General features: G+C 36.2%; 1 protein-coding gene across 1 annotated transcript in view; it reads left to right on the top strand.

Moving 5' to 3' along the window:
* Window positions 1–26,064, top strand: part of akt1 (v-akt murine thymoma viral oncogene homolog 1) — a 64,318-nt gene that overhangs the window by 38,242 nt on the left and 12 nt on the right. Inside the window, exons 4-14 of the mRNA XM_084393612.1 lie at window positions 4,139–4,250; window positions 6,026–6,125; window positions 7,772–7,903; window positions 8,393–8,458; window positions 9,602–9,670; window positions 9,752–9,877; window positions 15,762–15,890; window positions 21,571–21,785; window positions 22,236–22,323; window positions 23,972–24,074; window positions 25,889–26,064. The exon at window positions 25,889–26,064 is cut by the window's right edge and continues 12 nt beyond it. Coding sequence (XP_084249738.1) covers window positions 4,139–4,250; window positions 6,026–6,125; window positions 7,772–7,903; window positions 8,393–8,458; window positions 9,602–9,670; window positions 9,752–9,877; window positions 15,762–15,890; window positions 21,571–21,785; window positions 22,236–22,323; window positions 23,972–24,074; window positions 25,889–25,968 — 1,220 coding nt within the window. The 3' untranslated portion in view covers window positions 25,969–26,064. The remainder of the gene's footprint in view (window positions 1–4,138; window positions 4,251–6,025; window positions 6,126–7,771; window positions 7,904–8,392; window positions 8,459–9,601; window positions 9,671–9,751; window positions 9,878–15,761; window positions 15,891–21,570; window positions 21,786–22,235; window positions 22,324–23,971; window positions 24,075–25,888) is intronic.

The raw sequence follows: 26,064 nt of genomic DNA, 5'->3' as shown, positions 1-26,064 counted from the left end.
TTAATTTGCAACATTATATAGTTTTTTTTTTGTACAATCGTTTGCACATTTTTTTTTTTTTTTTTACTTTTGTGTAAAAAAGTTTATTATTAATGTTTAAAATGGTACTTAATATAATTTCAACATTATAAGTAATTTTTTGCACCTTCTAAGTATTTATTTTTGTTAAAGTTTCACAGACAAAACAGAAATGTTTAAAATAGCATTTAATATAATTTCAGGTTTATTTGCAATATTATAAGTCATTTTTTAGTTCTCCTAAGTATGTTTTTTTTTTGTAAATAAGAATTGTTTGACACATTTAGATATTTTAACAAAATTCTGTGTAAAAAAAAAAAGTCTTAATTTTTGACAGACTAAACAAATATGTTTAAAATTGCATCAAAAATAATTTCAGGTTAATTTGCAACATTTATAAGTCTTTTTTTTTTTTACCCCTTCTCAGTATGTATTTTGGTAAAAATCAATTGACAGATTTAGCATTTTAAAGATTTAGCAAAAAAAAAAGTCTTAATTTTTGACAGACAAAACAGAGATGTTTAAAATTGTATTTAATTTAAGTTCAGGTTTATTTGCACGGTTATTTTTGCACGTTTTTTATTTTGTTACCTCGATTGACACATTATGTTTGATAAACGGCACTGAAAAAGCAATGAACACAATGGATTATTTGGATATTAGACTAATGTTGCGTAAAACTTTCAAAACATCTTCAATTGACACAAACGATCATCCAAAACTATATTCCGTGCATGCTTAATCTAACATATTTTTTACAAAGATCTTTAAAATAGTATTTAATATAATTTTTAGGCTAATTTGCAACATAAGTAATTTTTTGCACCTTCTAAGTATTTATTTTTGTTAAAGTTTCACAGACAAAACAGAAATGTTTAAAATAGCACTTAATATAATTTCAGGTTTATTTGCAATATTATATTTTTTGTAAATAAGAATTGTTTGACACATTTTGATATTTGTAACAAAATTTTGTGTAAAAAAAAAAAAAAAGTCTTATTTTTTGACAGACAAAACAGAGATGTTTAAAATTGCATCTAAAATAATTTCAGGTTAATTTGCAACATTATAAGTCATTTTTTTTACCCGTCTCAGTATGTATTTTGGTAAAAATCGATTGACAGATTTAGCATTTTTTTTTACATTTTGTGTAAAAAAAAAAAAAAACTTTTAAAGTTTAACGTTTAAAATTGCATTTAATATAAGTTCAGGTTTAATTGCAAGATGAAAAAAAAAAAAGTGCACTTTTTTATTTTGTTAACTCGATTGACACATTATGTTTGATAAATGGCACTTAAAAAGCAATGAACACAATGGATTATTTGGATATTAGACTAATGTTGCGTAAAACTTTCAAAACATCTTCAGTTGACGCAAACGATCCTCCAAAACTTTATTCCGTGCATGCTTAATCTAACACATCATGCATGAGTGGACGTGATTTCATTCTTCTGCTCGTTCGACGCGAGGTCACGCGAGCTTCCATCTGACCTCCATCAACACCAACAGTTTTATGTTTCCTCGAGGGACGTGCAGAACATATTAAGCATATTTCGGGCCTCTTCTGGAGTCATACCTCAGCAGAATTTTCCCAACAAGCCCCGCCATCCCTGAGAAAACTGTTGAAATGATTGAACAGACTAATTAGACAGCCATAATGTTTGTTCAAGAGAACGCTTCCTCGCTGACACTTGTGAAATATAGTGGTTATTAAGTGTCTGATCCTCATTATTTATCTCTCCGCTGATGGAGGCTGTGGATGAAGCCCGGTTGGATCTCAGTGGTGGTCTCGTCCCGATCCTCCATCTCCACGACAGGTCTCTTACGTGACACATGTCTCCTCCACGCTCTCTCCTCGACATATGTTTGTGGGAAAGCGCTGGCAGAGTCACTGCTGGATATTGTGCTTTGTCGCGCTGAAACCATAAGTTTTACTCTTTGAGTGAGCATTTTTGAGGGCAGAGAACACAGACACAGCTTATTTCGGCTTCTCTCGGAAAAAAGACGTGAGTTTGAGGTTTTAACAACTGATGACATTCCTGTTTTCCTCAGACGCAGTTGCGCATTCATAGTTTGCATTGCAGAAGCATCCGTGTGGGAAAGCAAAACACGACCAGGTTATATTGACATCAGATTGTCGTCATTGCGGTTTGACAACCATTTTTTAGATGTAAAACTTCATTTCTAACATTGCAACACCATTGTGAGCAAGTGTTACGAGTAAACAACATTATTACACACAATATTAGTGTCGATTATTATGCAAAATGACAGAAAATGAGAATATGTGCATTTTTCACTGTTTTAGATGGACGTCTTTGGCCGTTGCATCACGTCTTGTGTTTTTTTTTTACATGAGCTTTGCGTTTTTAAGACGTCATGTCAAGTTAAATATAGTTTTAAAAGATAATAAAAATTACAAAAGCGTTTCATAGTTTGCATTGCAGAAGCATGCGTGTGGGAAAGGAAAACAGGTTATATTGATATCAGATTGTCGTCATTGCGGTTTGACAACCATTTTTTAGATGTAAAACTTCATTTCTGACATTGCATCACCATTGTGAGTATCTGTTAAGAGCAGAAGTGTAAAGAAAGTGAAAGTCCTGCCATATGTTTATTTCATCAGCTGATTTCACTCATTAGTTCTCCCGGCTGAAAAACGGCTAATTAGCAAATCCAGGTGATTAGAACAAAATACTGAGGAGGACTTTTACTTTCTGAACCGGGACTTTTAAGAGTAAAAAACATTATTACACACAATATTAGAGTCGATTATTATGTAAAGTGACAGAAAATGTGAAGATTTAAGATGGACGTTCGTCACGTCTCGCTGTGTTTACGTCATGAGCTTTACATTATATTTACATTTATGCATTTCACAGACTCTTTTATCCAAAGCGACTTCGATTGCATTTCAAGGTACACATTTTACATTCTTATCAGTTCTTGCTTTCCCTGGGAATCGAACCCATGACCTAGGTGTTGCAAGCGCCATCGCTCTACAGTTTGAGCTATACATGAGCTTTGAGTTTTTTGTTTTTAAGATGCCATGTTAAGTTAAATATAGTAAAAAAAAATTCAAAATAGAGAATGTTATACCTTAAAGGTCTTCGTAGCGCTTTTTCGGGAAACGCAGCCCTGGACTTTACACCTCTGGTTAAGAGTAAAAAACATTATTACACACAAATTAGTGTCGATTATTATATTATGTAAAGTAACAGAAAATTTTTAAATGTCTTTGGCCGTTCGTCACGTCTCGCTGGTTATTATTTATTTATTTTTACGCCAATGGCTTTGCGTTTTTAAGATGCCATGTTAAGTTAAATATAGTTTACAAAAAAATAAAAATAGAAATTGTTTAATGCTTCTAGAAAAACCATATAGTTTTTAAACGATGGCTGGGTCTAGTGACATTTTGCTCGACCCCAAATGAATTGAGTAAATCTGTAAACGCAGCCTCTAACGCGTCATTTTAATTATCTACGTGAATGCTAAAATCTCCAACAATCAATGCTTTATCGACGTCGACCAAGAGAAAATCCGCAAACTCTGTTATGAAACCCGCGCAGGGCCCTGGAGGTCTGTGAACGGGAGCCAAAGCAAGGGATTTTTCTTATATCTGAGAGTGTAACATTTAGCATAAGCACATCAAATGTCCTGTTTTCTGAGGAACATTAAAAATATCTCTATAAATTGTCCGCCACGACCAATCAGACGATTTTATTTGTACAAACATACTGTATAAACTCTTATTTTTAACAGTAGTCTAAAGGACTCATTCAGACTGAAATAATCATTTGCTTTAAGCCAAAATATCTTTAGTTTTCAACAACCCCTCCATGTGTTTCTCTCTCTCTGACGGGCTGAGAGGTTGTTCTTCTGCATGCTGTCAGTAGGAGAAGATTTCGTTTCCTAAAACCTTTAAAGTGGAATCAGATGTTGAACGTTGTGTAAAGTTCGTGTCTGAGTGTGTGCAGCGCGAGTGTGTGCACCTGTCCTGCTCCCTACTGAGTGTGTGTAATGCAGTGCTGCAGAAACACACAGATAAAGATAAATGATTGCCACGGTCATTTCTCTCCCTGTCCGTGTCTCTGGTGTGGTTTTCCCGGGATGTGTCCAGAGTGTCAGCTGATGAAGACGGAGCGGCCCAAACCCAACACATTCATCATACGCTGTCTGCAGTGGACCACTGTCATTGAGCGCACCTTCCATGTGGAGACGCCCGAGGAACGGTCAGACACACACACACACACACACACACCTGTATATGTGACCCTCGACCACAAAATCAGCCACAAGGTTCTTTTTTTTTTTGCAATTGAGAATTATACATAACCTGAAAGCTGAATAAATAAGCTTTCCATTGATGTGTGGTTTATTAGGATATGACAATATTTGGTCGAGATACACCTATTGAAAATCTGGAATCTGAGGGAGCAAAAAAATCGAAACATTGAGAAAATCTCTTTTAAAGTTGTTCATTTATGTTCACGATTGTGCTGCATTCACTCACAGAAATACATGTTTTATATATTTACGGTAGGAAATTTACAAAATATCTTCCTGGAACATGATCTTTACTGAATATCCTCATGATTTTTGGCATAAAAGAAAAATCCATAATTTTGACCCATACAATGTATTGTTGGATATTGGCACAAATAAACCCGTGCGACTCGAGACTGGTGACGTGATCCAGGGTCACATATTTGCTTTCAAAACTCATTTTCCAGCAATCAACAGCTTTTAAGGTTCTGTTAAACATGTCTAAACTTTTACATGGGCAGTTGGCATGAAAAGTGTCACACTTCATCTTAATCTTTTTTTTTTAAACAACATTTTATGATTATTAAACATGCAGAGACGCATGGAGGATTTCTACTTATATAAATGGAAAGGAAAAAACGAAAATGGAAAATGCAAAGGAATCTTGCATTGCATTTCATGCTTCCAGTTGATTCAATTGTGCTCTTATTCAAGTCAGACTTTTAACGCTTAATCTACAGTGTGCAGAACCAGGGTTATTATATACACTACCGGTCAAGGATCGGTAAGATTTTTTATGTTTTTAAAAGAAGTCTCTTCTGCTCACCAAGGCTGCATTTATTTGATAAAAAAAAATTAAAAAGTAACTGTAAAATTGTGAAATATTATTACAATGTAAATCATCTGTTTTCTATGTGAATATACAGTAAAGTGTAATTTATTCCTGTGATCATTACTCCAGCCTTCAGTGTCACATGATCCTTCAGAAATCACTCTAATATGAGGATTTGATGCTCAAGAAACATTTATGATTATTATCAATGTTGAAAACGGTTATTTACAGTTTTTATTTCAGGATTCTTTGATGAATAGAAAGTTCAAAATAACAGCATTATCTGAAATAGAAGCTTTTGTAACATTAAACTCCACCGTTCAAGAGTTTGGGGTCAGTAAGAATATTAATTTAGTTTTTTGGGGGAAATAAATCAATACTTTTATTCATCAAGGATTAAATCAATTGATCACAAGTTACAGTAAAGACATTTATAATGTTACAAAAGCTTCTATTTCAGATAATGCTGTTCTTTTGAACTTTCTATTCATCAAAGAATCCTGAAAAAAATTGAACACAACTGTTTTCAACATTGATAATAATAATCATAAATGTTTCTTGAGCATCAAATCCTCATATTAGAGTGATTTGTGAAGGATCATGTGACACTGAAGACTGGAGTAATGATGCTGAAAATTCAGCTTTGATCACAGGAATAAATTACACTTTACTGTATATTCACATAGAAAACAGTTATTTTAAATTGTAATAATATTTACCAATATTACAGATTTTTTACCAAATAAATGCAGCCTTGGTGAGCAGAAGAGACTTCTTTTAAAAAACGTAAAAAATCTTTCCAATCCTTTTGACTGGTAGTGTATAAGGAACTTCACAGAAGAACCAACAATAATTGTAATGCAAACATCATGAAAGAAGAAGTGTTTTGCATGTTGCCTGTTGTTGCAGGGAGGAATGGACCAAAGCCATCCAGACTGTGGCGGAGCGTCTGCAGAAGCAGGAGGAGGAGATGGACACGCACATGGAGACCAAACCTCCACACAAAGTGGTACTTTTGCTTATTAAATATTAAAGTTGAGAAAATATGAATGCAACTTAAAGAGATACGCCAAAATGAAAGCGTTTCGTAGCTCATATTATGATTCATACACATCTCGTTCTTTTTCTTTTCTTTTTTAAACACTCTTGTAAACTTGATCAAGTATTGCAGACTGAAGTTAAACAAGTGCAACACATTTTTTTTTTTAATTATGAAATTAATTCTATTTTATATTGTAAATGTATTTTAGCTCGCTTCATGATGCTTATCAATATTCACCATTTTTTCTATAACACAGAAAAATATATTTAAAAAATATTTTGTTTAAAAATATAAAAAACATATTTTTTTATTATTTAGGACAATAAGCGCAACATATTTTTTAGAAATATAAATTTTATGCTCTATATTTTAGTTAACCAATATTTTTTCTTTATCTTTCTTGATACCTCTACAATATGCACCATTTAGTTCTATATTAAATAATACAATATTAGAAAAAAATATTTTATTATCGTTTAACTTTTTTTTACTAAAATAATAAAAATAATAAAAAATATTATTTAAGACAATAAGTGCAATGTATTTTTTTTTAAATATGAAATTAATGTACTATATTTTAATTCACTAATATTTTTTTCTTTGTCTTTCATGATACTTAATATTCACCTCTCCAATATACACCATTTATTTGTTTTAGAAATAATAAAATATGAGAAAAAAAAACACATTTTATATTATTTTTAAATTAATGCAATATTCAAGTTACAAATAGAGCAAATGTATTTAGAATCCAATGAATTAAGGCGATTAGGGTCATCTGATGGAAAACAGTAATGAAAATCTTATGTAATATCATGATGTAACCTGTGAGTGTGTTCACAAATCTTAAATATCTTAAAATCATGGTTTGTCGATTAATCGCATCCAAAATATAAGTTTGTGTTTATATAATATATGTGTGTGTACTGCGCATAATTATTTAGTATATATAAATAAATACACACATGCATGTATATATTTAAGAAAAATGTGTTATTTATATATAAAATATGTATATTTATATATAATACAAATTCTGTATGTATATATATATATATATATATATATATATATATATATATATATACATACAGTATATATAAGGAAATATTTCTTAAATATATACATGCATGTGTGTGTATTTATTTATATATAGAAAATAATTATGCGCAGTACACACACATATATTATATAAACACAAACTTTTATTTTGCATGCGATTAATCGTTTCACAGCCCTTCTTAAAGCATATTAAAAACACCACATATACATATAAACAACATTAAAAGCTGGATTTTCCCCACAGGAGGACTTCAAATGACCAAAGACTACAATAAGGTTAACGTGTTTTAAACTTAAACGCTTAATGTGTCCAAATTGATTTGTCTTAAGCAAAAGAACCTCATTCGTTTGTATATAAAATGTCAGCGTGAGGACCGTTGTGCACTTGCTCTGTATCAAACATCAGTTCCCACGCTCACATTTCTGGCATTCGTGGCATTTGCAGCAGTTCAAAGGTCAAACACAGATCCGTCCCGTCAGCGTCGTGTCGGTATTTTTGAGCTGAACTCGTGCAGGTGTTTGTCTGCTGACAGCTGGTGTGTGTGTTTCAGACTATGCATGACTTTGAATACCTCAAACTCCTGGGAAAAGGCACTTTTGGGAAGGTGATTCTGGTGAAGGAAAAAGCAACGGGAAAATATTACGCCATGAAAATCCTCAAGAAAGAAGTGATTGTGGCCAAAGTGAGTAACAGCTGGAAAAATATAACACAACTGAGAAATATTTGACTTCTGAGTGTGTTTGCTTGAGTGTGTGAGCTCATTCTGACAAAGCCTCCTTTAGTTAGTCACAAATATTGTTGGTTTAACTTAAAAAAGTAAGTAACCTGGTTGCCTTTACATTTTACGTTCAATGAAATAAAAAAAATGTAGTTAATACAATTAAGGAGATTGGTTTATTCAACAGAAACTCAAAATATTATGTTATCTGAACCACATAAATGATCAAAGTTAATTTTGACAAAAGAAAAAATGTTGAAAATAATATTTTACAGTGCATGTATAAATAAAGTAAATAAAAATGCTGAAAGTGTTCTGTCAGGCTTAGGCTGTTAGTTTGGTTATTTACACACAGTGAGTTTTTTAATGTTTAATCATCATCCCCATACTTACATGTGTGCGAGTTCAACACTACTGTTATTCTAACGTGTTGAAGAATGATGTGTGTTTCAGGATGAAGTGGCTCACACACTCACAGAGAACCGTGTGCTTCAGAACTCCAAACACCCCTTCTTGACGGTGAGAGACTCTCATGATCTCCTCTTCTTCTTCTTCTTCTTCTTCGTCTTCAATACCCTCTCATCTCAAGCACGTCTGCCTCTGTTTATCCATCCTCACAAAGCCTTTTAGAAGAGTTCAAGCTTCTTCTTCAAATTGAATAATGTCGCCCGTTTCCACTTCCTTCACCAGTAAATAGCAAACGTTTCCTCCTGGATCATAAACTGCAAAACATGTTTGCTTTCTTGCTATTTTAGTCTTGTTTTCCAGTACAACACTGAACAAAACAACAAGTTAAATTTACTTAATTTTTCTTTGGCAGAAATTTCTGCACGCATATTTTTGAAGTAAATTTCACAAATGGAATTAAGTAAACTCTACTTAACTGAGTTAAGTGAAAGAAACAAAGTCACTAAGTCATTTTAACTTGGTTAGTAAAAGGTTGAGTAATATCTATTTAGTTGAAGTTTCCTTTCAACTGCAACTTTTTGTCAAAAGTTTAGATTTTTTTTGTTTTAAATGTTGAATTGAGCACAAATATGCAAAAATTTGCCTTGTCTTACAACCGTAAAAAAAAATTCACAATCATTTGCGTCATTTCACAATAATTGTACTTTTTATACAGCATATATGCAATATATAGCCCTTTTTGCATGTGTTATTAAATGAGGAAAAACATCACCTTTTGCATAATTATTTAATACACTGTTGGATGGAAAACAGTAATGAAAATCTTTTGCAATATCATGATGTAACCGCTAGAAATCTCTGAAGCCCTATTTATAAATATATTAAGGGTTGTGCAATATAGTTTCTGAGAACAGTGTTTTCAGACATAATTACTTACTTTTATTAGGTTTGCGTTTGTGTATTGAGACCTATTTAGACATCATCAACTTTGTCAAAAATGTAGATTTTTTTTTTGTTTGAAACGTTGAATTGAAGTACAAATATTCCAAAATTTAAGGTAAAAACATCTTATTCCCCATTAAATTCCTGTAGCGATCATTTTTGACTGTCATTTCACAATATTTGTACTTTTTATACAGCATATTTGCAATATACAGCACTTTTTGCATGTGTCATTGAATGTCTTTATCATTATTTAATATAATTATTTAATACATTGTTATTGTATTAATTTGAATGATTTGGCATGTTTAGGGTCTGAAATACTCCTTCCAAACCCACGACCGGCTGTGTTTCGTCATGGAGTACGCCAACGGAGGAGAGGTGAGGCTCAGATCTTCTCAGACCACAGCTTGACATGATCATTACTGTTATAAACGTTCCTGTGTTCATTCCCTCCGGCAGCTTTTCTTCCACTTGTCCCGGGATCGTGTCTTCTCGGAGGACCGAGCGCGCTTCTACGGGGCCGAGATCGTGTGCGCGCTGGATTACCTGCACTCAGAGCGAAACGTGGTTTACAGGGACCTGAAGGTCAGGGGTCACCGCTTCATTTCACATACAGTCAAACCAAAAATTATTTGGACACCAGATATAATTTTACTTTAGATATTTTTTTACTAGTGTGTGCAGGGCACTATATTCATTTATGTAAGAGCAAAATAAAGTAAACTGTGACATATTCAGGGTTTGAAATTAACTTTTTCACTTACCGGCCAATTTGGCTGATGCATTTTTAAGTTACCGGCCATTCAGAACTTCTGCTCTCCAAAAAACAGGGGGGGGCCTTAGCTATACCTTAGCGATACCTTAGCGATACCTTAGCGATACCTTAGCGATACCTTAGCGATACCTTAGCGATACCTTAGCGATACCTTAGCGATACCTTATACCTTAGCGATACCTTAGCTATACCTTAGCGATACCTTATACCTTAGCGATACCTTAGCTATACCTTAGCGATACCTTATACCTTAGCGATACCTTAGCGATACCTTAGCGATACCTTATACCTTAGCGATACCTTAGCTATAGCTCGGCTTGTGTTGTTTCCTCTTTTATTTTATTCAACCAAAAATGAAGAGTGATTTTGGTATAAAAAAAAAATCACAAAATGTTTGTCTTCTTTTGTCAACAATATTGCTTGATTATTTCGTCACAGTTATTGGTTAATGAGGTTGGTGTCGTCTCGTCTTAGTTATGGATAAAAGGTCATCAATGACCGTGTGTGAGTGAGTGAGTGAGTGTTTGAGAGTGTGTGAGTGAGTGAGTGAGTGAGTGAGTGAGTGAGTGTTTGAGAGTATGTGAGTGTTTGAGAGTATGTGTGTGTGCGTGTGTGAGTGTTTGAGAGTATGTGTGTGAGTGTGTGTGTGTTTGATTGCGTGTGTTTGATTGTGTGTGTATGTGTTTTAGTGTGTGTGTGTGTGTGTGTGTGTGTGTGTGTTTGATTGTATGATTGAGTGTGTTTGTGTGTGTGTGTTTTAGTGTGTGTTTGTGTGTGTGTGTTTGAGTGTGTGTGACAGTGTGTGTGTGTGTGTGTGTGTGTGTGTGTTTGATTGTGAGTGTGTGTGTGTGTGTGTGTGTGTGTGTTTGAGTGTGTGTGAGTGTGTGAGTGTGTGAGCGTGTGTGTGTGTGTGTGTTTGAGCGTGTGTTTGAGCGTGTGTTTGAGTGTGTGTGTGTGTGTGTGTGTGTGTGTGTGTGTGTGTGTGTGTGTGTGTGTGTGTGTGTGTGTGTGTGTGTGTGTGTGTGTGTGTTTGATTGTGTGTGTGTGTATGTGTTTGAGTGCGTAATCCACAGCCTCGGCAAACAATCCCGAGTGTGTAAATTACCATCAGATGTTAGTGTGTGTGTGTGTGTCCCTGTAACAGTGCAGTGTGATGTTGTGAGTCTCTCTGACCCGTCCAGATGATGATACTGTAGGTCAGCAGAACAACCCGTGTTTTGCTTTCTCTTCGTTTCTCCTTCTCTCCCTCTCTCCTCTCCTCTCTCGGCTCGGGCCGCTCAGGTTCATGTGAAAGTGCGTGTGTAGCAGGACGGGTGTTTGTGCTGACTAGCGTTGTGTTCTCGGGCCTCTGGCCACGTGTGTGTGAGCTACAGCTGCCAGGTGACTGTGAGGAGTGCTGATATTAACACAAGCGTGTCGTGAAAAGTGAAGCCAGAGCGTCTCGATCGCCCCCTGGTGTTTGTTTGGTCCCAGTCAGGGTGTGAGATTAACACCCGCCAAATGCGGGTAAAACTCAACTGTGGCGGGTAACCCTGTCAAATTGACTAATGTTCAATCGTAAAAGATTGAGCTTGGTCTGGTGATAGCCAGACCAACATGCACCGCAACACGCAATAAAAGGTTGTTTTCCATGTTAATCAGAGTGTGTGTCCTAACCGGCCGCGACACGAGATGATTCTGTTTTAGAAACGGTTTCTATTTTTCTGCGACGTTGCGCTGGAACAACAAACACAAAGTGATGATAATCTCAGGTGCTGTTTATGTGCTTTATTTAATGTTAAAAGCGTGTCATGTGACTTTGAATATCATTTAGTGCTCCAGCTTTGTGGCTGTAAAAGCAATAATGGATAATTCACCTCAGATCTTGAAATTAAACAAATGGAAACAAGAATGTTCAAACTGTGAACAAACAAGTGTATTCTTTGACAAAGATTGTTTTAGTAACTCAGTAGCCTATGTGTTTTTAACCCCTTAAACCCTAAGCGTCCCGCCGGCGGGACGCCCCCCCCATGAAAAAAATTCATAATCAAATTACTAAGCAACCACTGAATGATATAATACAAAATAGGTATCATTTTAAAGCTTAGAATCTCAGCTTTTCAATGCACCTATACATTTTATTCAACTCCTAAAAGGTGCTGAGTTATTCCTTTAGAACGGATTATACCGCCGGAGGGCGCCACCTAGCTATGGAAAAAATTAATTGTCATATTTTTCAAAACTACTGCATTGATCAACACAAAATAGGCATCATTTGAAAGCTTAGAGTCTAAACTTTACAATGAATGTAGCCATTATGATTATCTCCAAAGTAGTGCTGAGTTATTTGCTGATAAAATGATTTTTTTTTAATACATAATTTATGAGGAAGAGGAAATTATTATGTACTGATATGTGTCAAAAACATCATACTGCTCAGATAGTCATGTGTCATATGTCATTTGAAAGGTCTCAATGAGTAGAATACAACAAGCATAATTGTTTCAGGCTTTTACTAAACTTGAGCAAGGTTTTTGTAAAATAAGCCCCTCAAGAGACCCATGGGTAAACCATATATGGATGCTGAATTTTAGACACATTTCCGCTTGTAACTTCATGAAACATGCTCCGATTGTGGAAAATGACACACCATTATTTACAGCAGATGCTTACAATTAAAATGAGACCAAACTCAACGTAATCCATCACTCAGAACTAAAGATACTCCTCATGGAGTTCTAATACACAAAAAATACACAAACGCACGTAGCCAAGCGAGGTAGCTTAGACTTGGCCTTTTTACTCGTATCTTCATGAAACATACATCGATCATGAAAAATGACACATCGTTATTTACAGCAGGAGCTCACGATTAAGAAGAGCCCAAACTTATCAATCATATCTAAAGATATTCTTCATGGCGTTCTAACACAGAAAATACCAAAGACGCACCTAGCCAAATATATACTCATGAAGCACTCGCGTTTGGTTTTCACTTATAACTTCATGAAGCATGCACATATCGTAGAAAAATGCACATCATTATTTTCAGCAGACTCTCACGATTAAAAAGAGCCCAAACTCAGCATAATCCATCACTCATATCTAAAGTTATTCCTCGTGGAGTTGTAACACATGAAGCCACAAATGCGCACATAGATCTTTATTATAGATGTAGCACTTATGTCGCGTTCTAACTCATAACTCAATGAAGCATGCATCAATTGTGGAAAATGGCACATCATTATTTACAGCAGATTGTTAAGATTAAAAAGAGCCCAAACACACCATAATCCATCACTCAGATCTAAAGATATTCCTTTTGGCGTTCTGACACAAAAAAATACCAGAGGCGCACCTATGAAGTAGCAATAGCAGTGATGCTATGTTGTTTTGATGTGACGTTTCAGCTCATAACTCAATAAAACATGCATGGATTGTAAAAAATCGAACATCTTTATTGACAGCAGATTCTCACGATTACAAAGAGCCCAAACACAACATAATCCATTGCTTTGATCACGAGATATTCCTCACGAAGTGATGCATACTTGGCTAAAAAACAAGTCTCTCATCCTTCTGGGGAGCAAAGTGTTTTCCAATTTTCCCGGAACCGTCCGCGCTCGTTTTCAAATGTGGAATAACAAAAAATATGTATCATCTTAAAGCTTAGAATCTCAGCTTTTTAAAGAATCCAACCACTTCAATCAACTCTGAACAAGTGCTGTCTAGTCTCTCTAAACCGGAGTGTACCGACCGCGTGCGCCACCCATGGCGCCACCTAGCTGCGAAAATATTCATTATCATATTTTTCAAAAATATTGCCTTGATTCAAACAAAATTGGTGTCATTTGAAACCTTAGAGTCTGAACTTTACAGTGAATGTAGCCAATTTGAAAAACTCCTAAGTATTGCTGAGTTATTTGCTGATAAATATAAAAAAAAAAATCATAATCTATAAAATACTTTTTTGTACTATGTACTGCAATGTGTCAAAAACATCATACATCTCATGAAACATTAAAAAAATCGTTGAAAATGGCACTTCATTTTTTACAGCATATTAATACAATTAAAATGAGCCCAAAATTAACTTTATCTATTGCTTTTATGATAAGATATTCTTCATGGTGAAACACTATCAAAAATGCCCATGAGGGGGCGTCAAGGTCTCAACAAAAAGGCTATCTTTTTTTTTTCTTGCTGTAACTTTTGATTACTTTATCCAATCACCACAAAATTTTATCCAGATGCAGCTCATATGTAGAGGGACTTACCCAAAAAAGAATTTTCCTCCTACCTTATTTCCTTCCTGAGTTATACCATGTCAAACAAGAAAGATATGCATTATCATTATAAAAAATATATATATATTTTGTCTTTTATCAGCAGTTTCTCGGCAGCAGAATGTCCAAATGTAATGTAATTTATATTTTCAAAAAATTTGAAAAGTGTTCTTTCAAACGATACCTACCTTTTGACTCTCCTTGCTATAGTTTTGAAGTTATGAGTCTGTAGTTTTGTGTATGTCACTCAGAAAACTCATTTTTTTTATTGCTTTCCAAATGTGCGAGGACTAAACAAAAAGGCTACCTTTGTTCCAAATGCTGTAACGTTTGAGTACTTTATGCGATCACCACAAAATTTGATTCAGATGCAGCTCACATTTAGGGGTACTTCCCCAAAAAAGAATTAATCTGCTACCATATTTCCTTCCCAAGTTATTGCATGTCAAACAAGAGAGATATGCAAAATCATAATAAAAATTATGTTTTTTTTTTTGTATTTATCAGCAGTTTCTCGGCAGGAGAATATCCAAATGTAATGTAATTTATATTTTCAAAAAATTTGAAAAGAGTTCTATCAAACGATACCTACCTTTTGACTCTCCTTGTTATAGTTTTGAAGTTATGAGTCTTTACTTTTTTGTGTGTCACTCAGACAAAACAACTCCAAAAATGGCCTCAGGGTTTAAGGGGTTAATAATGTTTAAATGGTGTTATTTGTGAATTTGATTATGTAGCGACTTATCCATTTTCTTGCGAGTGCCGCCAAGATGACTCTCTGGTGCCACGAGACTCCGCCCACATGCTGTTCTGATTGTCTGACTCCACCCAAACGCTGTTCTGATTGGCTGACTCCGCCCACAGGCTGTTCTGATTGGCTGTGGGTTTTAATTTGTTTTTTACGCATCTCGCAGTCGCGTCGCATCTAGTGTGGACAGACATTATTTGTCGCTGGAATCTTATCTTATCGCATCTGGTCAGGACACGGAGTAAGACAAATCTGCACAGATTTAGTGCAAATACTCATGATTCATCATGATATATTAAATACGGTGTATTGCTCAGAATCTGCTCATATCTGGCTTGAACACACGTCACTATGCAACAAATAACGGCGCGCTTGTTCATTTGCATTGAAGCAATATTTTTTATATGTTTTGTTTTTAGTTTACTTATCAATTTATTCATATATATTTGACAAGTTTGTTTGTTTATTTATGTTCTAATTGTTTTTACTATTTTATACATACATTTACTTCTTTTCTGATCGAGTGTTGTCGTGTGATTGGAGCTGGTTGGTTTGATTCAAGGCTTTTTTCCCGAAATGCCTTTTTAGGAAATTGTGAAAATCTGTCAGTCACAGTGGAATAAAAGCAGCTGTTATTAGATGATCACATGATCTCTTTCTGCCGGTGTTTCTCTCTCTCAGCTGGAAAACCTGATGCTGGATAAAGACGGTCACGTCAAGATCACGGACTTCGGCTTGTGTAAGGAGGGCATCACAGACGGAGCCACTATGAAGACCTTCTGCGGGACCCCGGAGTACCTGGCCCCTGAGGTGAGACTCATCACATGACCAAACCATCACAGGATCACATGACCAAACCGTTCACAGGATCACATGACCAAACCATCACAGAATCACATGACCAAACCATCACAGAATCAATGTGTTTGTGTGTGTGTGTGTGTGTGAGAGAGAGAGAGAGCGCGTGTGTGTGTGTGAGTGAGAGTGTGTGTGCGTGTAAGAGAGAGAGAGAGTGTGATTGTGTGAGTGTGTGTGTGTGTGTGTGAGAGAGAGAGAGAGAGAGAGAGAGAGAGAGAGAGAGAGAGAGAGAGCGTGTGTGTGTGTGTGTGAGAGAGAGAGAGAGTGTGTGAGTGTGTGTGTGTGTGTGAGAGAGAGAGAGAGAGAGAGAGAGAGAGAGAGCGTGTGTGTGTGAGAGAGAGAGAGAGAGTGTGAGTGTGTGTGTGTGTGTGTGAGAGAGAGAGAGAGAGAGAGTGTGTGTGTGTGTGTGTGTGAGAGAGAGAGAAAGAGTGTGTGTGAGTGAGTGAATGAGAGTGTGTGTGTGTGTGTGAGAGAGAGAGAGCGTGTGTGTGAGAGAGTGAGAGAGAGTGAGTGTGTGTGTGTGAGTGAGAGTGTAAGAGTGTGTGAGAGTGTGAGTGTGAGAGTGTGAATGAGAGTGTGAGTGACAGTGAGAGTGAGAGTGAGAGTGTAAGTGTGAATGAGAGTGAGAGTGTGAGTGTGAGTGTGAGTGAATGAGAGTGAGAGTGTGTGTGTGTGAGTGTAAATGAGTGAGTGTGAATGAGAGTGTGAGTGTGTGTGTGTGAGTGTGTGTGTGTGTGTGTGTGTGTGTGTGTGTGTGTGTGTGTGAATGAGAGTGTGTGTGTATGTGTGTGAGTGTGAGTGTGTGTGTGAGAGAGAGCGTGTGTGTGTGTGTGTGTGTGTGTGTGAGAGAGAGTGAGAGAGAGTGAGTGTGTGTGTGTGTGTGTGAGTGAGAGTGTGTGAGAGTGTGAGTGTGTGTGTGTTTGAGTGTGTGTGAGTGTGTGTGAGTGTGTGTGAGTGTGTGTGAGTGTGTGTGTGTGTGTGTGTGTGTGTGTGTGAGTGGAGAAGGGTTGCCTATATTGACACAGTTGTTATCCCACCATTCTGCAGTCTCTGCTGGGATCATATATATTTTACATTTGAAAGCGTGAGTGTTCGTCCTGAAGGGCCACCGGCTCCAGCTGACACCCACAGCTCCCGCATCATATCCTGTTCCCTGAGTGGGGCTTCCTCTGCCCGCATCATATCCTGCCCTCTGCTGGGGCGCATGTGCATCTGAGCACCCGCCAGAAATGCCGTTTTATTGTTCTTAAAATATGTATTTGTAGGGTTTAGGGTTAGTATAATGAGATTATATATTGGAAATGTTACTCCCTGATGCTGTAAGCTCTTGTCTCTCGAATCAGATTTTATTTTAATAGTCTATTCCTTTAAAGCAGAGTTTCCCAAAGTAGAACTGCTGGAGATTTGTGAGTTCATAAAAAGCTGATGATTAGTTAAATCAAAATTTTTATAATTCAATAATGTAACTTATTTAAGTTAAACAAAAAAATTATAAATAAATTAATTGTTGTTAAATGTTACAAATATTTTTTCCCCCAGAGATTTTATGTAAATATTTCAAAAAATAATTTGCATATTCACGCTTCTCTGATTTCGGTTAATGGTCACATGACATGGAAGTAAACAAATAAAATATATTTTTTAAGTAAGTGTTTTATTTTGACTTTATTTTGAAATTATTTATTTTACAATTTTACATTTTAATAATATAAACCTGTAATAATTTCATAATTAGAATAATTTGTTGTTAAATGTTAAAACATGTTGTTATACTATTTAAATATTATCTTAAAATCTCAGGTGTAATTTATTTTTTAATTATTAAAATTTTACATTTGAATTAAATTGAGAACACCATGCTTGTGATAATTTATTAATAATAATAATAATAATAATAATTTGTTTTTAAATGTTAAAACGTTTTGTTAAATTATTGAAATATTATCTTAAAATTTCAGGTGTACTTCAAGTAAATATTGTCCTTCGAATCGATCCAGCTGACAAAATCTCTGAAGTGAAGGAATAACTCGCTAATTCTCTCATAATTTACAACCCATATGAGTTTATGCTTCTCATAACAAGATGTTCAGCAGAATCTCTTCAATAAAAGCTCCCAAAATGACTCAATAAGCAACATGAAGGCATCATAACAGTCGTCTATATGACTTGTGCGCGATATTAGTCTTCTGAAGTCATATGGTGCTTACATTTCATGTCTGTTCCTCATAGAAACTCAAATGAATATCTCTTTTAATACTTTTGTATTGTGTTCTGTTAAATATTTATTGCTCGCCACTAAAACAAGAGTTTGGAACATCATGAGGACAGAAAGATGATTTTCGTCCCTCAAATGGGACGTCCAGGATCCCGTGTCACCGGTCTCTCTCTCTTTCTGTCCTCTTCCCGGGAACTCCGGTTCAATCCCCATGTTGACATGACAACAGGGCCCGGAGCGGGAGACTTCGGGAGCGTTGCCATGGCGACGGTGGCCTCTCTGGAGCTCGGCCCAGGCCGTGTTACAGGTTGTTCCGCTGTAAACAATGACCTTGTTGTGTGTGTGGAGCTCAGGAATGCTGTTACGTCTGGAAATATTCCACAGAGAGAGAGAGAGAAGTAAAGGAGGGATGAGAGAATTTCAGAGGAAAACAGGTGGAAGTTTTTTAAATGCACGGCGATGAAGCTTGAAAATTTTTCGCCTCTCATGCAGGATCCACTAGGGGGCCAATTATGGCTTTAAATGATTTAAACGTAACAAAATATGTTTTAAAATAAGCAATAGCAACTTTATTTATATAGCACAATTAAAACAACAAGTTGACCGATGTGCTTTACAATGTCACACAGAAAAAAGAAGAGAAAAAAGCATCACATAGGCAACACATATAACATTATCACTGATTAAAAGCTATTGATAACAGATGTGTTCGATAAGGTAAAACATGTAAACTGACATCATAATTCTTGTTTTAATTTGTTACCTCAAAAACTTTTATTTAAGCATCAGGCTTCCCTCGGTCGGGATACATGAGTGTGATTTCTAAATTTCTTTAAAAAAATAACAAATAAAATCCATTATACATTTTGACCAGACGGTGAAAAATTCTTCAGGGCATGGTCCCGATGACACAATATTTCGGAACAATATGCTAATGTGTGCATAAAAAAAAGACTTTTACGACAAATTAAAAAATTGCAAATTTTGGGTATCATTTGACTCTGTATGATGCACTGAATCAAAAGAGACCAGTTTTATGATTTTTAAGCAAACCGTTCAGAAATTATAAACAAAAATAGCCATTTTCATATCTCCTGACCAGTAGGTGGCGCTGTGCCAAAATGCTGCGTGTAGCCTCAAGTCATGCTTGTGATGACGTGTACCAAGATTCGCCTTGATAAGCTAAAGCGTTGCGGAGATATAACCTTGCATCTAATTTGGCGTGCTCTTTGTCGAATTCGTTTGCGCGTTATTCCAGAACGGTTGGGTTTATGATCTTAAAGATGATCTGATCTTTTACCAAAATTGGACAAACCCTATTGAACGAGTTCGAAAAAGTAGGCAAAATTGAATGAAAATGGCGGGAAAATTTTCATGTTGTCATAGGGTGGATTCCAATCTAGCCCTTACGGTTCAAAAGTTATTAGCATAAACGTGAGTGCAACTTTGGACAGATGGTGGCGCTAGAGGGATTGAGTTAGAGACTCCAAAATTGGTGTGGGTTATGTTCGGACTGTCTTCTATCTGTGTGCCAAATTTCACAACTTTTTACCCAAAAAATTATATAAAAACCAATTTCAAAATATTGATCAAAACTACTCAAGTTATGACAACTTGGAGCTGCAATGTGGTGTTACCATAGACTGTAAAAAAATATGGTCGTAGTGTTTGTGACGTCACCGTAGTGTTTCTGATGAATATTTTTGAAGCCCAAAGTGGGCGGAGCCTGCCGTCGCCATCTTGGCATCAGTGCGTCACTCCTGGATAAACGAAAATGGGCAAAAAGGGCGGGATTAGCTGAGGTGACGTGACGCTAACAGACAGCAACAGCTAGTAGTGACATCAGCGGCAATCCACCTGTCACTCAAGTGGCCACGCCCTTAATTATAACTAAGGCTTAATATAATTTAAACGGATGAGTTATAAATGCACCCCCCTTACAGTTGTCATGAAGGGCAAAATTAGCTATATAGACCAAAACCACTTTTGGCACCAGGCTGTAAACACATGTTTTTCTGCTATAAAGTTGGCCATATTAACATGCGGGTCTATGGGATTGACTTTCTTTTGCATCCTGTCTCTAGTGGCCAATCGGTGAACTGCAGTTTAAGACACTTCCGTGTTGGTTTCAGGAGACCGAAAGGTTGCCGCTTGGGTGTCACGGGTGAAGTTTACACTACATTACTGGTCATGCCCTGGAAATAGAGACTCGTTGACGTCACCGTTCGGATGTGTTTACTGCTGTTTACACAGTCCATCTGAAGGCGTGGGTCCCCCGTCTCTGTGCTTGCGTGTGTTGAGGGCTCAGTGGCGGCTCCTGGGTTCCTGGCAGCTTCACAGCTGTGCTGTTCTTCTACATATATGGGGCAGCTGCAGGCTCAGCTGTCTCTCTCCGCGAGTCACATGACAGCGGCGCTGGAAATAGACAACGGTCAGTAATTCTAGCAGCTCCACGGCTTCACCTTTCCACTGACCGCACGGACTGAGTCATTCTCTCCCTGTGACCCGCGGTCGGGGATTCGGTAACACTCGGTGGGAGCACACGCAAACACACCAGCACCATCAGCTCGCATTTAAAGAGGACCTATTATGCCCTTTGATTTTGTTTTTGGCTCTACTAGAACAGGTTTTCATGCAAAACACATTATTTTCTCCATTGTTGCAGCTCCTCTCTTCCCAGTCTGTCAGTAACGCTCTGTTTAGTTCCTGTCTCTATAAAGCCCCTCCTTCTGAAAAGCACACTGTGCTCTGATTGGTCGGCTGGAGCAGTGTGTTGTGATTGGTCGAGCGCTTCAAGTGTGTTTGGGAAATGTCTCGACCATAACCGCCAGTTTCAACACACTACTAACTAACTCAACCAGGCCCCGCCCCTTTATTCTGCGCATTAATTATTTAAATGAGGAATATTGTGACGTGTTCGTTCCCGGAAGAAACTCAAGACAAAATGTCATTTTTTGGTCCTCAAAGAGCTTATAAATCATTCTAAGTGATGTTTTTAGAAAATGTAAAAATTACTGCCGGGCAACAATTAATCACGATTAGAGTTTGTGTTTACATAATATATGTGTGTGTACTTTGTATATATAAATACACACACATGCATGTATATATTTAAGAAATATTTGCATGTATATATGTATACATAATTTATATTATATATAAATATAAATATTTGATATATAAATAACACATTTTTCTTAAATATATACTTGCATATGTGTGTATTTATATACACAAAATAATTATACACAGTACACACACATACATATATTATGTAAACACAAACTCTAATTTTGGATGTGATTAATCGTTGCCCAGCACTAGTAAAAATGCAGAAAGTGATGGGTAGTGGATAGAATATACAGTTTGTACACCTATAAAATGTGTGTGTGTGTGTGTGTGTGTGTGTGTGTGCAGGTGCTGGAGGACAATGACTACGGGCGTGCGGTGGACTGGTGGGGTTTGGGAGTGGTGATGTACGAGATGATGTGTGGTCGCCTGCCTTTCTATAACCAGGATCACGAGCGCTTGTTCGAGCTCATCCTGATGGAGGACATCCGCTTCCCTCGCACACTCGCACCCGAGGGCAAATCACTGCTGTCGGGCCTGCTCAAGAAAGACCCCAAGCAACGGTCCGTGTCAGCACCTTTACAACTATTCATACTGCATCCCACCATGCAAGCGTTGAAACATTTAGAAAAACATAATCTTCTCTGCGTAAACGTAAAAAAAAAAGGGTTACACTTTATTTTAAGGTGTCATTGTTACTGTGTAATTATATATTTAAGTACTGAGTAATATTAAGCAACTACATGTACTTACTGTAGGTTAGGGTTTGGTTGAGGGTTAGTTGCATGTAATGATGCATAATTTACTGTTATTACTATGGTAAGTACATGTAACATATGTAACAAAGACACCGTAAAATAAAGTGTTACCAAAACAAGTCATCACGTTCTGCCATACTACTATTCATTCTGCATCCCACCCTGCCAAGCATGATATTTATCATGCCAAGTGTTTCTGGTGTAGGATGTAGATGTGTAATGTGGAGTGTGTGTGTGTGTTCTGGGTGTTTGTAGGTTAGGTGGCGGCCCTGATGATGCTAAAGAAATCATGCAGCACAAATTCTTCACTGGAATTGAGTGGCAAGATGTTTACGAGAAGAAGGTAAAAACTCCTTTTATACACGTATCACGTCACACATAAGGAGAACCACACCAAGCATGCACACGATCATAGTTCAGAGAGATGATGCTGACATTCATTGGATCAGGGCTTGTTTTAGATCTTTTTGATGTCCCCAAATATGATCATCCTATATATATATATATATACAGTACCAGTCAAAAGTTTGGAAACATTACTATTTTTAATGTTTTTGAAAGAAGTCTCTTATGCTCATCAAGCCTGCAGTTAAAAAAACTAAAAACTAAAAAAAAAACAGTAATATTATGAAATATTATTACAATTTAAAATAATGGTTCTCTTTTTTAATATACTTTAAAATGTAATTTATTTTTGTGATGCAAAGCTGAATTTTCATCAGCAAGTACTCCAGTCTTTGGTGTCTTATGATCCTTCAGAAATCATTCTAATATGATGATTTGATACTCAGTTATTATCAATGATGGAAACAGTTGTGCTGTTTAATATATTTTTTTGGAATACTTTTTTCAGGATTCATTGATGAGTAAAACGTTAACAGCATTTATTCATAAAAACAGCATTTATTCAAAATAAAAACATTTCTAACAATATAAATCGTTACCATCACCTTTTATCAATTTAACGCATCCTTGTTGAATTAAAGTACTAATTTCTTTAAAAAAAACAAGTTATTGTTCCCAAACTTTTGAACGGTAGTGTATATTGTTACAGAAGATTTCTATTCTAAATAAATACAGTTCTTTTTAACTTTTTATTCATCAAATAATCCTGAAAAAAGTCTCTCAGGTTATAAAAAAAAATATTAAGCAGCACAACTGTTTCCAACATTGGTCATAAATCAGCATATTAGAATGATTTCTGAAGGATCATAAGACACCAAAGACTGGAGTACTTGCTGATGAAAATTCAGCTTTGCATCACAAAAATAAATTACATTTTAAAGTATATTAAAAAAGAGAACCATTATTTCATATTACTGTTTTTTTTGTTTGTTTTTAACTGCAGGCTTGATGAGCATAAGAGACTTCTTTCAAAAACATTAAAAATAGTAATGTTTCCAAACTTTTGACTGGTACTGTATATATATATATATTAGGGGTGTAACGATCCCCTCATGTCACGATTCAATACATATCACGATACTGAACTCACGATACTATATTATTGCGATACTCCAAGACATGATAAAAGGTTTCAAAAAATGTACTGTTGATTAAAATGCTAAATCTGATATTACACTGTGTGTGTAAATGAATATTCTTGGACTTGGTGCTGAAACCAAAAGCACAGGACATTACATTAACATTTTTATTTTGGATGAACTATCTACGAGAGACTATTGTTGCATTTTTGTATTGCGATATATTGTTACACCCCTAATACATGTGTATATATATATATATATATATATGTGTGTATGTGTGTGTGTGTGTGTATATGTCATCCATCCACCACTTCAAAAATTCACGTTTAAAACAATGTGTCGCTTGCCATTTTTTTGCAGTTATTTGTGAAATTTACTAGCAGTTTCTGAGTGAAAATTGTTCCCAAGTAAATCCCACCGCAGATTTTTCAGTGCAGTGAAGTGGAGTGGTCGTAAACTGTAAACGTTTGATCCGGATCGTCTAACGTCCTCTCTGTTCCTCAGCTGGTTCCTCCGTTCAAACCGCAGGTCACCTCAGAAACAGACACCAGATACTTCGATGAGGAGTTCACCGGACAGACCATCACCATCACACCACCGGGACAAGGTACCGGCACACACACCGGCAGGACACTGATATGTGACCCGGGACCACAAAACCAGTCACATGGGTCACAATTTTGAAATTGAGAGTTATACATCATATAACGCAGAATAAATAATCTTTCCATTGATGTGTGGTTTGTTATGATATGACAATATTTGGCTGAGACACAACTATTGAACATCTGGAATCTGAGGGAGCAAAAAAATCGAAACATTGAGAAAATCTCCTTTAAAGTTGTTCATTTATGTTCTCGATTGTGCTGCATTCACTCACAGAAATACATGTTTTATATATTTACAGTAGGAAATTTACTAAATATCTTCATGGATCATGATCTTTACTGAATATCCTCATGATTTTTGGCTTAAAAGAAAAATCCATAATTTTGACCCATACAATGTATTGTTGGATATTGCCACAAATAAACCCGTGCGACTCGAGACTGGTGACGTGATCCAGGGTCACATTTGGGGAAAGAGTTTCGTGGTCAGAATTATTGGCACCCTTGGTAAATATGATCAAAGAAGGCTGTGAAAATAAATCTGCATTGTTTATCCTTTTGATCTTTCATTCATTCATTCATTCAAAAAAAAAATCAAACCTTTCATTGAAGTAAAAGAATCGAAAGTGCGGGGACAATCACATTTCTCCAATGCATGTTGGCCACAATTATCGGCACCCCTAGAAATCATTACGAGTAAAATATCTCTGAAGTATATTCCCATTAATATTCCCATTTTTAAGCACACCAGGGTGACTGAACATGAAATTATCCAGCCGTGACTTCCTGTTTCACAGGAGTTTAAATATGAGGACACACAAAATCATCCTTCACAATGAGTAAAACCACAGAATAAAGATCTGTGTTATCAAGATCAAGCGTGCCAATAATCAGAATTAGCAGATGTAAGCCGCTTCACGTGCTCGTCGTCTCATAATTAGGACCCGAAATGCATAAATATTAAGTCTGCTATACAGAAGTGACAGCGGGACACTGTATTTGTGCAAATCAATTGTGATTTGAAGCTCGTGGCATAGAAATACACATTGACCCCATCACTTTATTCAGCGTTCATGTAAACACTGTGTTCGTATTCATCAGTCGTGATTATTTCATTCAGATTGAAACATGTAAAGGTAACAAGTAGGGGTGTAACGATCCCCTCATGACACGATTCAACACATATCACGATACTGAACTCACCATAACATATTATTGCGATACTCCAAGACATGGTAAAAGGTTAACAAAAAATGTACTGTTGATTAAAATGCTAAATTTGGTTTTACACTGTGTGTGTAAATGAATATTCTTGGACTTGGTGCTGAAACCCAAAGCACAGGACAATAGAGACACCAGAATAACAATATTCATGATTCTGAAGCTGAATTATTTTACATGAATATGCTTGAACTCTTTCACTGACTCGATATAATTATAATAATGTCGGCCACTTTTTACTGGTAACATCAGATATTTGGCATTATCATTCCCCCATTGCATTATTATACATTATATTCAACATTATATATAGTAGTTTAATGTAGTACTGACACAAAAAAAAATTCTCCTCACAATTTTATTTTGGTTGAACTGTCCACGATACATATTGTTGCATTTTTGTATTGCGATATATTGCGACACGATACATTGTTACAGCCCTGATGTTAACGCTCTGTTCGTATTCATCAGTCATGATGATTTCATTCCGATTGAAACAAAATGTGTCCATGTAAACGAAACAAGTGTTACTGTACTACTCTGCATACAGGTAGAGTTTACTAGAGGTGTGTTTTGTCTGTCTCACACACAGATGACAGTATGGATCTGTTCGACAGCGAGAGGCGGCCACACTTCCCACAGTTCTCCTATTCCGCCAGTGGAACGGCATGAACACTTTAGGTAGACGTTTCACACGAGGTTCACAGAAACTGCTCTGAGATCAGCGTCTACCGCGCTGGGTCTGTGATGTCTGTCCTGAAATCAGCT

Source organism: Rutilus rutilus (genome assembly GCF_951802725.1).
Source record: "Rutilus rutilus genome assembly, chromosome: 21".
In the NCBI taxonomy this organism is placed as follows: Eukaryota; Metazoa; Chordata; class Actinopteri; order Cypriniformes; family Leuciscidae; genus Rutilus; species Rutilus rutilus.
This window is presented reverse-complemented; position numbering and strand designations above follow the sequence as displayed.